Source organism: Palaemon carinicauda, chromosome 37 (genome assembly GCF_036898095.1).
Source record: "Palaemon carinicauda isolate YSFRI2023 chromosome 37, ASM3689809v2, whole genome shotgun sequence".
Classification (NCBI taxonomy): Eukaryota; Metazoa; Arthropoda; class Malacostraca; order Decapoda; family Palaemonidae; genus Palaemon; species Palaemon carinicauda.
In genome coordinates, this window is record NC_090761.1 from 21,336,933 (window position 1) to 21,350,304 (window position 13,372).

Genomic DNA, 13,372 nt, shown 5'->3' on the forward strand with positions numbered 1-13,372 from the left:
TATAGACAGGTAAAATGCATTAATTTACCTAAAGGACGTCATTGGAATATGATAGCGCAGGGACAATCATTAGTACCAATGGCTTATAAGAATTAATTTACCTAAAGGACGTCATTGGAATATGATAGCGCAGGGACAATCATTAGTACCAATGGCTTATAAGAATTGAGTGACCCCCTTCTCTTCCCTGCATATGCCTACATTCATTGACTTCACACGAGATGCAATTCCAATTCCGAGAACTACCGTTCGAACAAGTGTCCAAACCTTCAACCTTCGAACAGGTTTAAAACTTCTTAATCAAATTGACTGTTTGTGTGAAATGCTTTTACCAAAAAAAAAAAAAAAAAAAAGAAACTATTACATGGCTACATCAGGTGAAGTATAGCTACAGTGACGTATTGGTGATCTACAATACCGGCACTCCTATGTTTTTATGCAAATATCAGATCCTATTATTATTATTATTACTAGCTAAGCTACAACCCTAGTTGGAAAAGCAATGCTATAGGCCCAGGGGCCCCAACAGGGAAAATAGCCCTGTGAGGAAAGGAAATAAGGAAAAATAAAATATTTTAAGAACAGTAACAACATAAAATGAATATTTCCTATATAAACTATAAAACTTTAGCAAAACAAGAGGAAGAAAAATTCGATAGAATAGTGTGCCTGAGTGTATCCTCAGAGTAGACTTCTTGAGTGGATTACCACAATACAAAAAGGCAGACGAAGATCCTCTGGGAAGAGAAGAGACGAATGGTTGCAATGCTTTGGTTTGCCTCTATGCAGAGCTGCGCTGTTGCCAGAACCTGTTACTGAGCTTTTTAGATCTACATAGAGCTTCTGTGTTTAATCACTTAAAATGCTGATTTTAATGTACAGTAAATGGGGGAAAACATCTGTGAATGTCTTGTTAAAGGTCATTGGAATGCAGGAATGCTTGAATATCCCCTTAAAGGTAATCATGGAATAAAGCTTCAACCAGCTAAAGCTTTCAAAAACCCAAGATTTGGGTGAGATGTTGCTATAAATGGCATCATGAGTTTTAACTCAGATGGGTGTGGACTCAATTTACTTGTGAATCTCATTGAAGCATATAAGAGGTCTTCTGTGTAGGACGAAGCAAAATCAACTGATTTTCTATTAACTGATGATAAGAACTCTGTTAGTATTATTATTAGTATTATTATTATTATTATTATTATTATTATTATTACTAGCTAAAGTACAAACCTAGTTGGAAAAGGAGTATGCATAGTATAAGCCCAAGGGCTTCCAACAGGGAAAAGTAGCCCAGTGAGGAAAGGAAATAACGAAATAAATAAACGATGGGAGAAATAATGAACAATTAGAATAGAATATTCTGAAAACAGTAACAAAGAACGAAACAGATATATCATAATCTACAAGAAGACTCATATTAGTCTGTTCAACATGAAAACATTTTCTGCAAGTTTGAACTTTTGAAGTTTTACCGATTGAACTGTTACAGGATTTCAGTTAGCAACAGAAGCTGGACCTTTGGGTGGAGTGGAAAGTCCACGATGGACGTGTGTTTCATAAAAGAATACTGGAGTTCCCCCGTCCCCCCCCCCCAAAAAAAAAAAGAAAAAAAAATCTGACAAAATCCAATTATTTATCTGTACAGGGCGGACAATTTCTTTCTAAGAACATAGTGAGAAATGAAATTAAAAGGCAATGCCCCTAGATTAATACGTTCAATGTACTCATGTGTAATTAGACATGAAAAGCAATAGAAAAGATGTATAATGTTATTATAAAGAAGAATGAAAGAATTGACGATGAGGACTTAACTGAAGAATTAGCTTCATGGAATTTAGATGTATAACTCGGTTATTGAAAGCATGAACCTCACCAATGAGCTACGGAAATTTATTTCCCGAGGAAGCCATGCCTTGCATATAGTCTCTCACACTAGGAAGTACTGGATACTGATCTAACTAGGAACTTGAAATTACAGAATAATTAACACATTTTTAAGATTTGGCAATGTAAAAAAAATACCTAAAATAAATAATTTATGTGAGGAAAGGGAAAAGACTATAGAATTTGCTGTAAAGTAGAGAAATTTGACCAGAAATAAATAACTTTATGTCGTAAAGTTTAAATCAAGGTAGAAAGTTCATCATAGGAAAATAAAGGGAATGTTGAAGATATGCTCTGTAAAAAAAGAGAGAGAGAGAGAGAGAGAGAGAGAGAGAGAGAGAGAGAGAGAGAGAGAGAGAGAGAGAGAGAGAGAGAGAGAGAGCTAGTATGACTTCTTGTATGCTATGTTCCTTGCAATAAAATCAACTTGTACTGGATCTTTGCCATGTGGGAAAAAAATCCTGATATATTATTATTATTATTATTATTATTATTATTACTACTACTACTACTACTACTACTACTACTACTACTACTACTACTACTACTACTAGATAAGCTACAACCCTAATTGGAAAAGCAAGATCCTATAAGCCCAAGAGCTCCAATTGGGAATAATAGCCCATTGAGGAAAGGAAGTAAGGAAATGAATAAACGATATGAGAAATAATGAACATTTAAAATTAAATATTTTGAAAACAGTAACAACAAAGCAGATATTTCACATATAAACTATATATATACATACATACATATATATATATATATATATATATATATATATATATATATATATATATATATATATATATATATATATATATATATATATATTTTTTTTTTTTTTTTTTTTTTTTTTTTTGGCAAGTTGTGTTCTTTAGTGTAGTGAATTTATGCCGTATGGACGCTAGATCCTACAGCTCGATGTATTCTTTCAGAACTGTAATTTCAAGTATTTCCGTGGGAGTAATTTTGAGGATGACATACAGTTTATTATTATTATTATTATTATTATTATTATTATTATTATTACTTGCTAAGTTACAACCATAGTTGGAATAGGAAGATGCTATAAGCCCAAGGGCTCCAACAGGAAAAATATCCCTGTGAGGAAAGGAAATAAACTACAAGAGAAGGGATTAGCAACTAGAATAAAATGTTTTAAGAATAGTACATTAGATAAGATCTTTCATATATAAACTATAACTTCAAAAAAACAACAACAAGAGAAATAGGTGTGCCCGAGTGTACCCTCAAGCTAAAGAACTCTACCCCAAGACAGTGGAAGACCATGGTACAGAGGCTATGGCACTACCCATGACTAAAGAACAATGGTCTGATTTTGGAGTGTCCTCCTAGAAGTATATCATTTGTCTTCTAGTATGCTGTTACTTGATGAATATTCACTTGTAATATGTATTTTTCATCGGAATAAATGCTTTATCATCTAGATATGATCTTCCAGAACTCAAATCTTAAGCATTTATGTGGGAATAATCAAGAAAAGGGACTATGGCGAAGAAAGATGTCTGTCTCCTTTTAGTGAAGATTCAATGTACTGGATTTTTATGTGGGTGGATAGGCCAATGTACATTTACGTTCTTTCAGGTCAATAACTTCAAGCATTTCTGTAGGAGTAATTTGGGGAATGTTCTTTTTGCAGAAGAAAGAAACCTGGCTCCTTTTAGTGGATTACATTCCTACATGAAGAAGATTCACTTGTACTCGATTCATATCAGGTGAACGAATAGCTTAGTCAAATATCTAAATATATTTCAAATCCGAACTTTTTTTCCAGTGAGACATCAAGAAGATGGGATTTGCAAAAGGAAAAACTGAATTATTCTAATATACTGTGTCCATAAACCCTGACATTTTATCAGATTCAATATGCTATTCCATGTCGACAGTAAAGGACGTGCTGGGGACATCAGTTATCATCGTAATTGTGAAGAGAAGTTTATCCACTGACCAAGTCCTATCTAAGTTTTGCAAATTTGTTAAAAAGAAAAAAATGACCATAATATGACACAAATTTTAACGGGGCTTTTTTTTTTTAAACTGTGAGGCTTGGTGATAATGAAAGTCATCATTTAAACAACAATGAATAACGTGATTAAAGTCAATGTAGCAGGTGGGTCCACCCATATGATTTCATGATCATTGGATCATAATTATTATTAGTAACTTCATCCCATTCATCTGCCGTTGGATAATGGGAAAATGAAGAAATATGCAATAATCTCCTGAATTTGATATTAGAAAAGAAATTCGGAACAATCATCTGAAGTTGAAATGAGAAACAATGGAAACCAATAAGAACTAACATTTAGGAAAATACATACACCAACTATGATAAATATATATGTTCCAAACTTTTCAAATCAAACGTATCGTACTCGGTGGATATGCAAGGATTGAATTGATTACTGCACCACTACAATATTTCATAAACTGGACAAGTAGTTGCAGTAGTGGTCACAATTATAAATAACAATTGTGTTTCTCGTTATAAAACTAGATGGATTATGAGTTTACAAGATAGGAATGTTTCTAAAGCTCGGTATTTTTTCCAGTTCTTTTAGTCATTGGTGTCGTACTATTATAAAAATAGCATGACGTCATTGCATTTTGACAATACCAACAGTTCGCTGTCATAGTCAAGCACAAAGTTTGTAAACAAAAGGACATCTCTTGTCCTTGTCATACCGTAGTCATTATTGTAAAGTAGTGTAGTTAGGAAAAAAAACTATTAAAATGTCGTCTGACGAATACAAATTTTTACGGAAAAGACACGTCAAGTTTCTACAGAGAAGCTTACACATTCTCCCGTTTAGTACTGTGACCTTTGACACCAGTCGGTAAGTTTTCGAAAGTTGTTTTTTCTTAACCTCGGCTGTCTTAGGTTGTCGTAGCCTTAGGCATATACACTTTTTGAATTATTTACACAATTTGCCAACCGTACGCTTTCTGCTGTTGGCCTTGCTTAACGGTGTATGTTTTATCCCTTAGGTCTCCAAACTGCACCCACGTTTTAGCCTTTTACTTTACATCCGTTCCCACTTCCTTTCTTTTATCTTGCTGGGCAATATCTAAACTTGGAGCCTTTGCATATCAGCGGCCAGTTCCTCATGCATTCATTAAAACTGGGCATCAACTAACATAAACTTTCCCGCCTAACCTTACCTACTCACCTAACGGAGGGCTAACGCCCCCTGCTTCCCCCCTTACACTGCCGTATTCAAAGTTAGACACAATACATACAGGTGGCCGCTATCATACATACACCCCCTTAGCTTTAGCTTCAGTGCAACAATGGAGTTGGTATGGGTGTAGATCATTGGGTCACCAAGTCTGCTGTTCACATAGAAAACGAGAATCCTTCCTATCCGTGTCCATCGTCACCCATATTTTATTTTATCCAAGATTATGTTGGTTAATGAACTAACGCTATATATTTAATTACTGTCTTGGATCCATCGTGGCTTGCTACGTTCCTAATAAAACATTATTTGGGGTGTATGATAACAGCCACCTGCTAGGGGTGGAACAGGTTATGAATCAAACACAGGCTAAGCTAAGAATAGAGCAATGTAAGGGGGTCGCAGGGAGCCCTCTTTGGGCAAGTAAGTAAGAACATGGTTTATAGGTTAGGTTAGGTGCTGAAGTGTTCTTGTGTAGAGGTTTTGCTGAAAGAATGGACACTGTTTTTGTAGTACAGATGACACGTCTTAAGAACGACTAGAAAATCTGAAGAAAATTTCCTTTTTCTATGCCCGAAGGAGGAATTGGCCACTGATATACATAGGGTCCCATTATGTTATTGTTGCTCTGTTTTAGCAATTGGTACATGTTACACTATGCGCGTTAGCCGAGTCGGAGAGTATCTTAGCAGATAAAAATTGGTGACCCAACCACCTACACGCTACCTAAGGAGTATTCCCTTATAGGTAGTAGGTTGGCCAGGGCACCAGCCAACAGTTGAGATACTACCGCCAGAGAGTTGGGGTCCTTTGACAGGCCAGACAGTACTACATTGGATCCTTCTCTCAGGTTACAGTTCTTTCCCTTTATCCTGCACAGACACGAAATAGTTTGGCCTATTCTTTACTGACTCTCCTCTGTCCTCATATACCTAACAACATTGAGATTATCAAACAATTCTTCTTCACTCAAGGGGTTAACTAGGGCAATGTAATTGTTCAGTGGCTACTTTCCTCTTGGTAAGGGTAGAAGAGACTCTTTAGCTATGGTAAGCAGCTCTTCTAGGAGGAGGACACTCCAAAATCAAACCATTGTTCTCTAATCTTGGGTATTGCTATAGCCTCTGTACCATGGCCTTTCACTGTCTTGGGTTAGAGTTCTCTTGCTTGAGGGTACAGTTGGGCACACTGTTCTATCTAGTTGCTCTTCCTCATGTTTTGTTGAAGTTTTTATTGTTTATATAGGAAATATTTATTTTAATGTTACTATTCTTGAAATATTTTGTTTTTCCTTTTTTCCTTTCCTCACTGGGCTATTTTCCCTATTGGGGCCCCTGGGCTCATAGCATCCTAATTTTCCAACTAGGGTTGTTGCTTAGCATAATAATAATAATAATAATAATCCATCTTGGAGCTGAGAGACCCCAGCCAGGCCTATGGTAACCAAAATACAATACTCAAATGTAGCATGGGGTATCTTAGACTATAGGCTTCCCACTTTTTTCAATTGAATCTATGGAAAAATTATAGTATAATATCCTTCTTATTTTTTATGAGAAGTTCCTGATGTATACAAAGGTAATTTGAACAATTCTGGTGAAAATTCTGGCAAAATTGTATTTTGTCAAATTTGAGACTAAAATTCAAACAGCTATATCTGAGAAAAACCATATTTTATAAGGAAATTAAACAAAGTTACAACCTAACCTAAGGCTCACTACCTAACTCAGGACTAATATCCTTACCTAACGGAGGCACTATCCCTCTCTACAACATTCTATGTGATCTTTAATGTCCTTAGTTTACCCTATGACAAGTCCTGACTCTTTTTACTTCCCAACCACCTTCCCTTCTGAAATTGGGGTTTTCAGACATATTTACTATTTTAACCCATCCTTAAAACTTAAAAAATATATGTTTCCAATGAATAAAGTCATGAAAACTGTTCAAAGCACTCATAAATACAACAGTAACATTCCTTATTCCCTCATAAAGGTAAATACTGTAACCACTTAATGGAAGGTTCCCAATAAAGGCATTACTAAATGAAATTCAAACTAGAACCATTTCAATTTGTCAGCACCGAAGGCAGAGTTAATATTTGTAGGTGTGGAGGTAAGAGATTAGCCAAGAAAAACACGTGTGGCAGTGAAAACATTTGATTGGAAATTGCAAATGGCTAACCTTACAAATAGTGCAGAAAATGAAAATCCAGGTCGAGCCAGGAGCAGTACCCATCAGGAAGTTTACGAATCATTCCCAGGAGATTTTTATAGCATGGAGCAGATCGAAACAAAACTTAGTCACATAGAATCGTAGGAGTAAAAAGGTAATTGTTCTTGTGCAAATACAAACCCTCCGGTATTTATAGCGGTATTACTTTCGGTGTACTGTAGCTGAAAGACGAGCCAAGATAATTTTAGTGACGGATAACCACCCCACCCGTTAGTTAGCGGGTGGGGGTTGAGTAGACTGGCTACCCCACTCACTTACACCTTTCAGCTGAGTAACCACTTTGCTTTTTGGCTCGGTAGGGTGCTGACATACTGTCACTCTCTCCCGCATTTGACTTGCCTTAATTAATCCTTTCTCTTTTTCTCTTTGCAGATTGCGTGTGTGCGACTGGTGTCCCAGTATGCATACTTGTCCTGGTCCCAAGACAGATCCTCAACTGTTGTGTTCAGGTTCCCGGGGCCATCGGTGTTCTAGGGACAACACCTGTGATCAGTGTCGGGAGTGGTCTGCCTCCCAGTGGGAGAGGTTTGGAAGCCAGAAAAAGAAGGCTGCTAAGTGTGATTCTTTGCCCTTGGGGACTTCCTTGAAGTGAAAGAAATCATTGGCCTCTTCTGCTACCCCTTTACCTCTTTCCGAAGCTGCTCCTCCGTCAGTCCCTTCCGGGAAAAGGCCTTGTAGCAGCACAGGAGTGGTTACTCCAGGTCAACCTTGTGGGTTAAGAGACGGCGATGACTCCCCTAGCGAGTCAGCTCCGTTCCTTTCACCAGGGAGCGCCTGCTCTTTTACTGTTATCTTGTCCTTTTGGCCATCGCTGGGCATCGATGGTCCCCTTTTGAAGGAGGTTCTGTTTGAACTCTTTCAATTGGGAGTGGAGAGAAGGCATTCTTCTCCTTCCTCTGCAGAGGTTGATCCTCTTGTGGGAGCAGGCTATGCAGCCTGTTGGGCAGACCTTGAGTCTGTGACCAAAGCTGAGGATGTTGCTGATCCATTAGGGACAGTGGCAGAGCATACTCCGAAGAAGGTTTTCCCTTAGAGGGAACACGTCTCTCCCTCGCGAGAGAAAGCCGCTACCGGGAATCGGTGGCCCCGTTACGCTTACGCTTCTCCTCCTGGGGCAGAGGTAGAGCACTGCCTTAAGCGAAGTTTACCTTCGGGTGAACAAACCTTCCCTTTGGGGGAGGTAGCTCTCGAGCTGAAGCAGTCTCTCCCTCGGGCAGAGTCGGCTTTGCGTTCCTCTTCGGAGTTTCGTAGGGTGGAAGGATTTGTGACCCCTCTCCATCCTGGACGTTCTCCTCCTCGGGCTGTGAGGAGACATCTTATTGAACCTGCGGGGTATAGTCATGCTAACCCTTCTGGGTCGCGTGATGATCATTTTGGGCTGGCGTGATCACGAGCCTTTAGGCTCTCATCATGTGGCTCTGCGAGATTTTCGCACCTCCGTCACTTTGAACCTTCGGGTTCTCGCGACATGGAGGTTCCAGTTGCACTCAGCCCTCAGACTCTCGCAACGATGGTCACGCTGAGCCTTCGGGCTCTTGTGCCATCTGTCATGTTGAACCTTTGGATTCTTGTGACTGGGACGTTTCGGTCTCCCGTTACGCAGTTCCCTCGGGATCACGCAGCCCTGGTATTGTTGGGTCCTCTTGCTCTCGTGTCTCTCGTCATGTTGTGCCTTCAGGCTCTCATGATAGGGAAACATCAGTTTCCCTTTGCGTTGACCCCTCGGGGTCACACAACCCTGTTTACGCTGAGCCCTCGAACTCTCGGGGCAATGAATCTTCGGTTTCCCGTTGTGTTGACCCCTTGGGGTCTCACAATCCCGGTCACGCTGAGCCTGCAGGCTCTCATTCCGGACTCTACATTGAACCTTTGGTCTGTCGTAGCCATGAGGCTTCGGCTTCCCATTGCGTGGATCCTCCTGATTCACTAGTCCCTGGTTACGCTAAGGTAGTTGGCTTAGGTATCTCATGACAGAGTTTTTGGACTCGTCACGTTGAGCCTTCATGCTCTCCTGACTGGTGTTACGCTGAGCCTTCGGGCTCTCATAGCTCCATTGGATCTTCGGGTTCTAGCAGCATATTTCCTGAGGGCTTCCATCCTCTTTCAGGATTCAGTAACGCAGTTCCTCCGGGATCTCATCACTACGATCCCCATGGGTCACTCTCCACGGTAGCTCCCCCCCCCCCGGCATTTCGTCCTCTTTCTCCAGTTTGATCCCTTGCTGCATCATGCGGCAGACCAGCGTTGCATGATGTGGCAGTGTCTTGTGGCGGAGCAATGTAGTGTGACATGGTAGCATCTCACAGTAGAGATGGTTCTCGCGATTTTCGTTCCTCGCGGAACCCGATTCACCTCGCCCCAGTGGTTTCTTCATCCTTGGACGAAATTCCTTCTCCACTTTTGGCGGTAGGTTTTCCTCCTCAGGGTAAGCCTCCCGCTAGGAAAGGTTCCCACCAATCTCTCCAGTCTCGTGGGCTTCCACCAACCCAGAGACAGCCGTCGCCCGCTCAACAACACCCAGACCCTCTCCTCAATGGGAGGCCTGTGCTGGTTTTGCTTATAATTTGCCTTTTGGTTAGAGGACTAAGATTCCTGTAGAGTTTTCAAAGCCCAGGGATCCGTGCTGTCCTAAGGACCTCCCTCCCTGTACATCGGAAGCATACGACCCCCCATGGCTGCCAGCATTATTCAACGTGATGCGGCAAGCCGTGACGGGGGTCAAATTCTCCCAGTCCGTAGGAGGCGCTCCTAGGATCCCTCTGTTGCTACCTCTCATCCCTAGTGCCTTTCTTCCATCTGACCCTAGGAGGAGTTCTGAAGGTTCCGCCTCGGCGGTTCCCTTCGCAAGGAGAAGCCCATCTCTCCTCGTAAGAGGGCACAGGAAGAGAATGCTTCAGAACTACATGGTAGCCCCCTGCAGTTCAATATCCCACAGGTCAAACCGAAAGGGGAGAGGAATAGGATACGTCCTTCTCCCCCTAAGGGGGACAGTGCAATTGACTATAGGGACTTGTTCCGTCCCTCTCCAGTCGAGATACTGCCTAAGTATGCACGCCATCCAACCCAGTGCAACGGGCTTCCTCCTGCTGCAAATCCTCATCTGTCCCATACATCAGCTGAGAGTCTGTAAGGCCTACGTTGATGGAGGAACTTCTGTCTCAGCGCAGAGAGCCTAAGGATTTATTTACAATCCCTAAATCCTCGGACAGACTTCCCCTTCCTTTACCTGAGAGGCAGAGGGAAGCGAACCCGTCCACAGAAAATGCACTATCCCCGGGTTATCCTGTCGATGTTATGGAACCACTCCAGCCTCCTATGGGTGGGAGCTCGGAAGTGGAAGGACAAAGCGATCCCAAGTTCGACGCTTTGTCAGCTGCCGGTAGTCCTAGGCTAACGGAGGATGAACAGGAGTCGGAATATGCCTTCTGGCAGGTGTAATTTAACTTTTTCAGCTCTCGGCACCGCTCTCCTTCATGCAGCGATGAGCCAACGGCCATTCTTAGCTGGCGAAGGGAGTTCATGACCTCTAGCTTATCCGCTCTCCTTCGGGGAACCCCCATACCACTGGAGGATTGAGTGGTTTTCCCGAGTAGTTGTTTTGTCAGCTAAATTAATTGATTGTTATTCTTTTCTTTACAGTTCTTGCACTGCCACTCGACTTCTCCCAATGATGTCGGCCGGCGAAGGAAGTGCGCAGTCCTTATTATGTTTCTGGTCTTTTTGTGGGCACTTTTCCCATCCGCAAATTAGGTGCGCCTCCTGAGGGAGTTTTTCTTTCACAATTTTTTTTTATATTCTTCAGCTAGCGATGCAATACTTCTTCGTTCAGCTAAGATAGCCAACGTAGAAGAGCAGAGTCATTCATTTCCTGTGGAATCTACTGTCCCTACGCCATTACATTCCTGTTCTCCTGCACCTGTGGCAGCTCCTCATCGGCATGCTGACTTCGAGAAACTAGCTTCAGCTACGTTTTCACAGGTAGTGCTCGATGCAGACCTTCAACTTGAACAATGCTTGTTGACGGGAAGCAAAGAGCGCTGCTCGGAGGTCTGCCTCCAGCGGTTTGACAACTCCCTTCTGATGGAGAGTTATCCTCCCCAGGTGTTGGACTGCTCTCCTGAAGGAGAACTTATCCTTCATCATCTGTCTAGCAATTGGGAAGAATAGCTGACAGCTACATCTCATCAGCACTTGCAGTTTTGTTGCCAAAGACTTCCCTCTCCCCTATTCTGAGTTGACTCTTCCGTCGGGGGTGGAGCAAAATCCGAGGCAGGTCTCTTCTGTGGGCGGACATCTCTCGTCCTAGAAACAACAAGATCTTCTAGACATCTTCCGAAGACTGCTCAGCAGAGTTCGCAAAGTGCAAGGTCCTCCTCAACGTTTCATACGTTCATCTTCGGCAAGGAAACGTCTCTTTGGCTCTCCTCCTTAACTCGTCAGACGATCCCCTTCGGGCATCTCCACTTGTCACTTCGGGCGCAGCTCTCTCCCAGAGATCGTCATCATGACGAATCTCATCAGCCTTCACTCTCCGACCTCTTGTTTCCTGACAGCTGTTCATGGTTTGCCAGCTGCCATAGAATCTCCAAATTCTCTGACTGCTCCTCGTGCTCCCACAGTTTGTGATTCGCCGACTGTTCGTAACCCCCCAGCTTCTCGTCACTCACCTGGGACTCATCAACCACAGGCTGTTCCTCCTCCTCTGGCTTTTCGTCGTTAGCCAGCCTTGCGGCATTCGCTTGTCCACCCTCACTCTCCAACCTCTCATCACCTGACAGCTGTTTGTGGTTCGCCAACTGCCTTAGAATCTCCAGATTCTCTGACTGCTCGTCGAGCTCCCGCAGTTTGTGGTTCACCGACTGTTTGCAGTCCTCCAGCTTCTCGTCACTCACCTGTAACTGGTCAACCACCAGCTCTCCAACATTCTCTGGCTTCTCGCCGATAACCAACAGCTCGCCGTTCATCAGCCTCCCGTTGATCGTCAGCTGCCTGTCTTTTTCTGGCAGCTTGTCGTTCACCAGCGCCTCGCTGATTCCTACTACTAAGCGTTCGGTAGTTAACCATCATTCTCCCGCTGTTCGCCATTAGCCAGCTGCACGACGATCACCAGCAACTCGTCATTTGACAGCTGATCGTTGCTTTCCAGTGACTTGCTGCTCGCCAGTTCTTAGGTGTTAGCCGACCAGCTGCCGTTCGCGAGACCATAGGCGATCTCTTTTAGATCAGAGACAGTCGTCCAGACACTCCCCTTCTCGAGATTCTCGTCGGGGCATCGGCACTTGTCAATTCTCCGTTCACTAGTGCCTCATAGAGGTTCTTCCTCTTGTTCTCCTGCCCGCAAGTGCCGACCATCAGATTCAGATCGTTGTTCACCCATAGAGCAAAAGCCTGTTTCCCACAGATCTACCTGCGATCACTATTCTCCAAGAACATGTCTCCAGAAAGAAGACTCCTGATGATCTCCCCTTTGGGAAGACTCTACCTAAGGAGCCCAAACAGGCAGCCGCCCTGTTCCGTTCCCCCATAAAGTGGAACCTTCATAGCCGCAGCCCTCTATTTTTTCTTCTGTCCGGCTATCGATCCTCTCAAGGGACTCTTGGCCAGCGCCGCAGTGGGCAAAGAACCTTGGTTTAGCGGCCTGGTTAGAGCAGTCCACCAGGCGATCATTGCTAAACGTAAAAAAGCAGGCAAGTCATGAGCCTGACAGGGATTTGTCACGGCAGGAATCACCAGAGGCTTAAATGAAAAGGCTAAGCTGTATATGCTTAGTTTTCAAGATAAATGATTGTAATACAGTAATGTCTTTTATGGGGACATTATTTTTAATTATTACACTAATATAGTTCAATTATTGGAAAATAGTTATAATTTGCCTGATAGATTTTCAATCTGTTTTAGACAGTTAGAATTGAGAGCTGGAGTTTTGACAATCATATTACAGTACAGAGGGTCCTCAACTTAAAAACATTCAACTTACAAACATTTGGAGATAGAAACACAAATCCAGCTGAAAATAACAAAAGTTAAAGTATATAAATACTGTAATA

The 13,372-nt window shown here is 42.4% G+C and overlaps 1 protein-coding gene across 1 annotated transcript in view; it reads left to right on the forward strand.

Annotated features, from left to right (window-relative positions):
- The first annotated feature begins 4,528 nt into the window (after positions 1–4,528).
- The window catches only part of LOC137629485 (geranylgeranyl transferase type-1 subunit beta-like), a 50,956-nt gene continuing 42,112 nt past the window's right edge, over positions 4,529–13,372 (forward strand). The window contains exon 1 of the mRNA XM_068360819.1: positions 4,529–4,748. Within this exon, the coding sequence (XP_068216920.1) occupies positions 4,645–4,748 (104 nt within the window). The 5' untranslated portion in view covers positions 4,529–4,644. The remainder of the gene's footprint in view (positions 4,749–13,372) is intronic.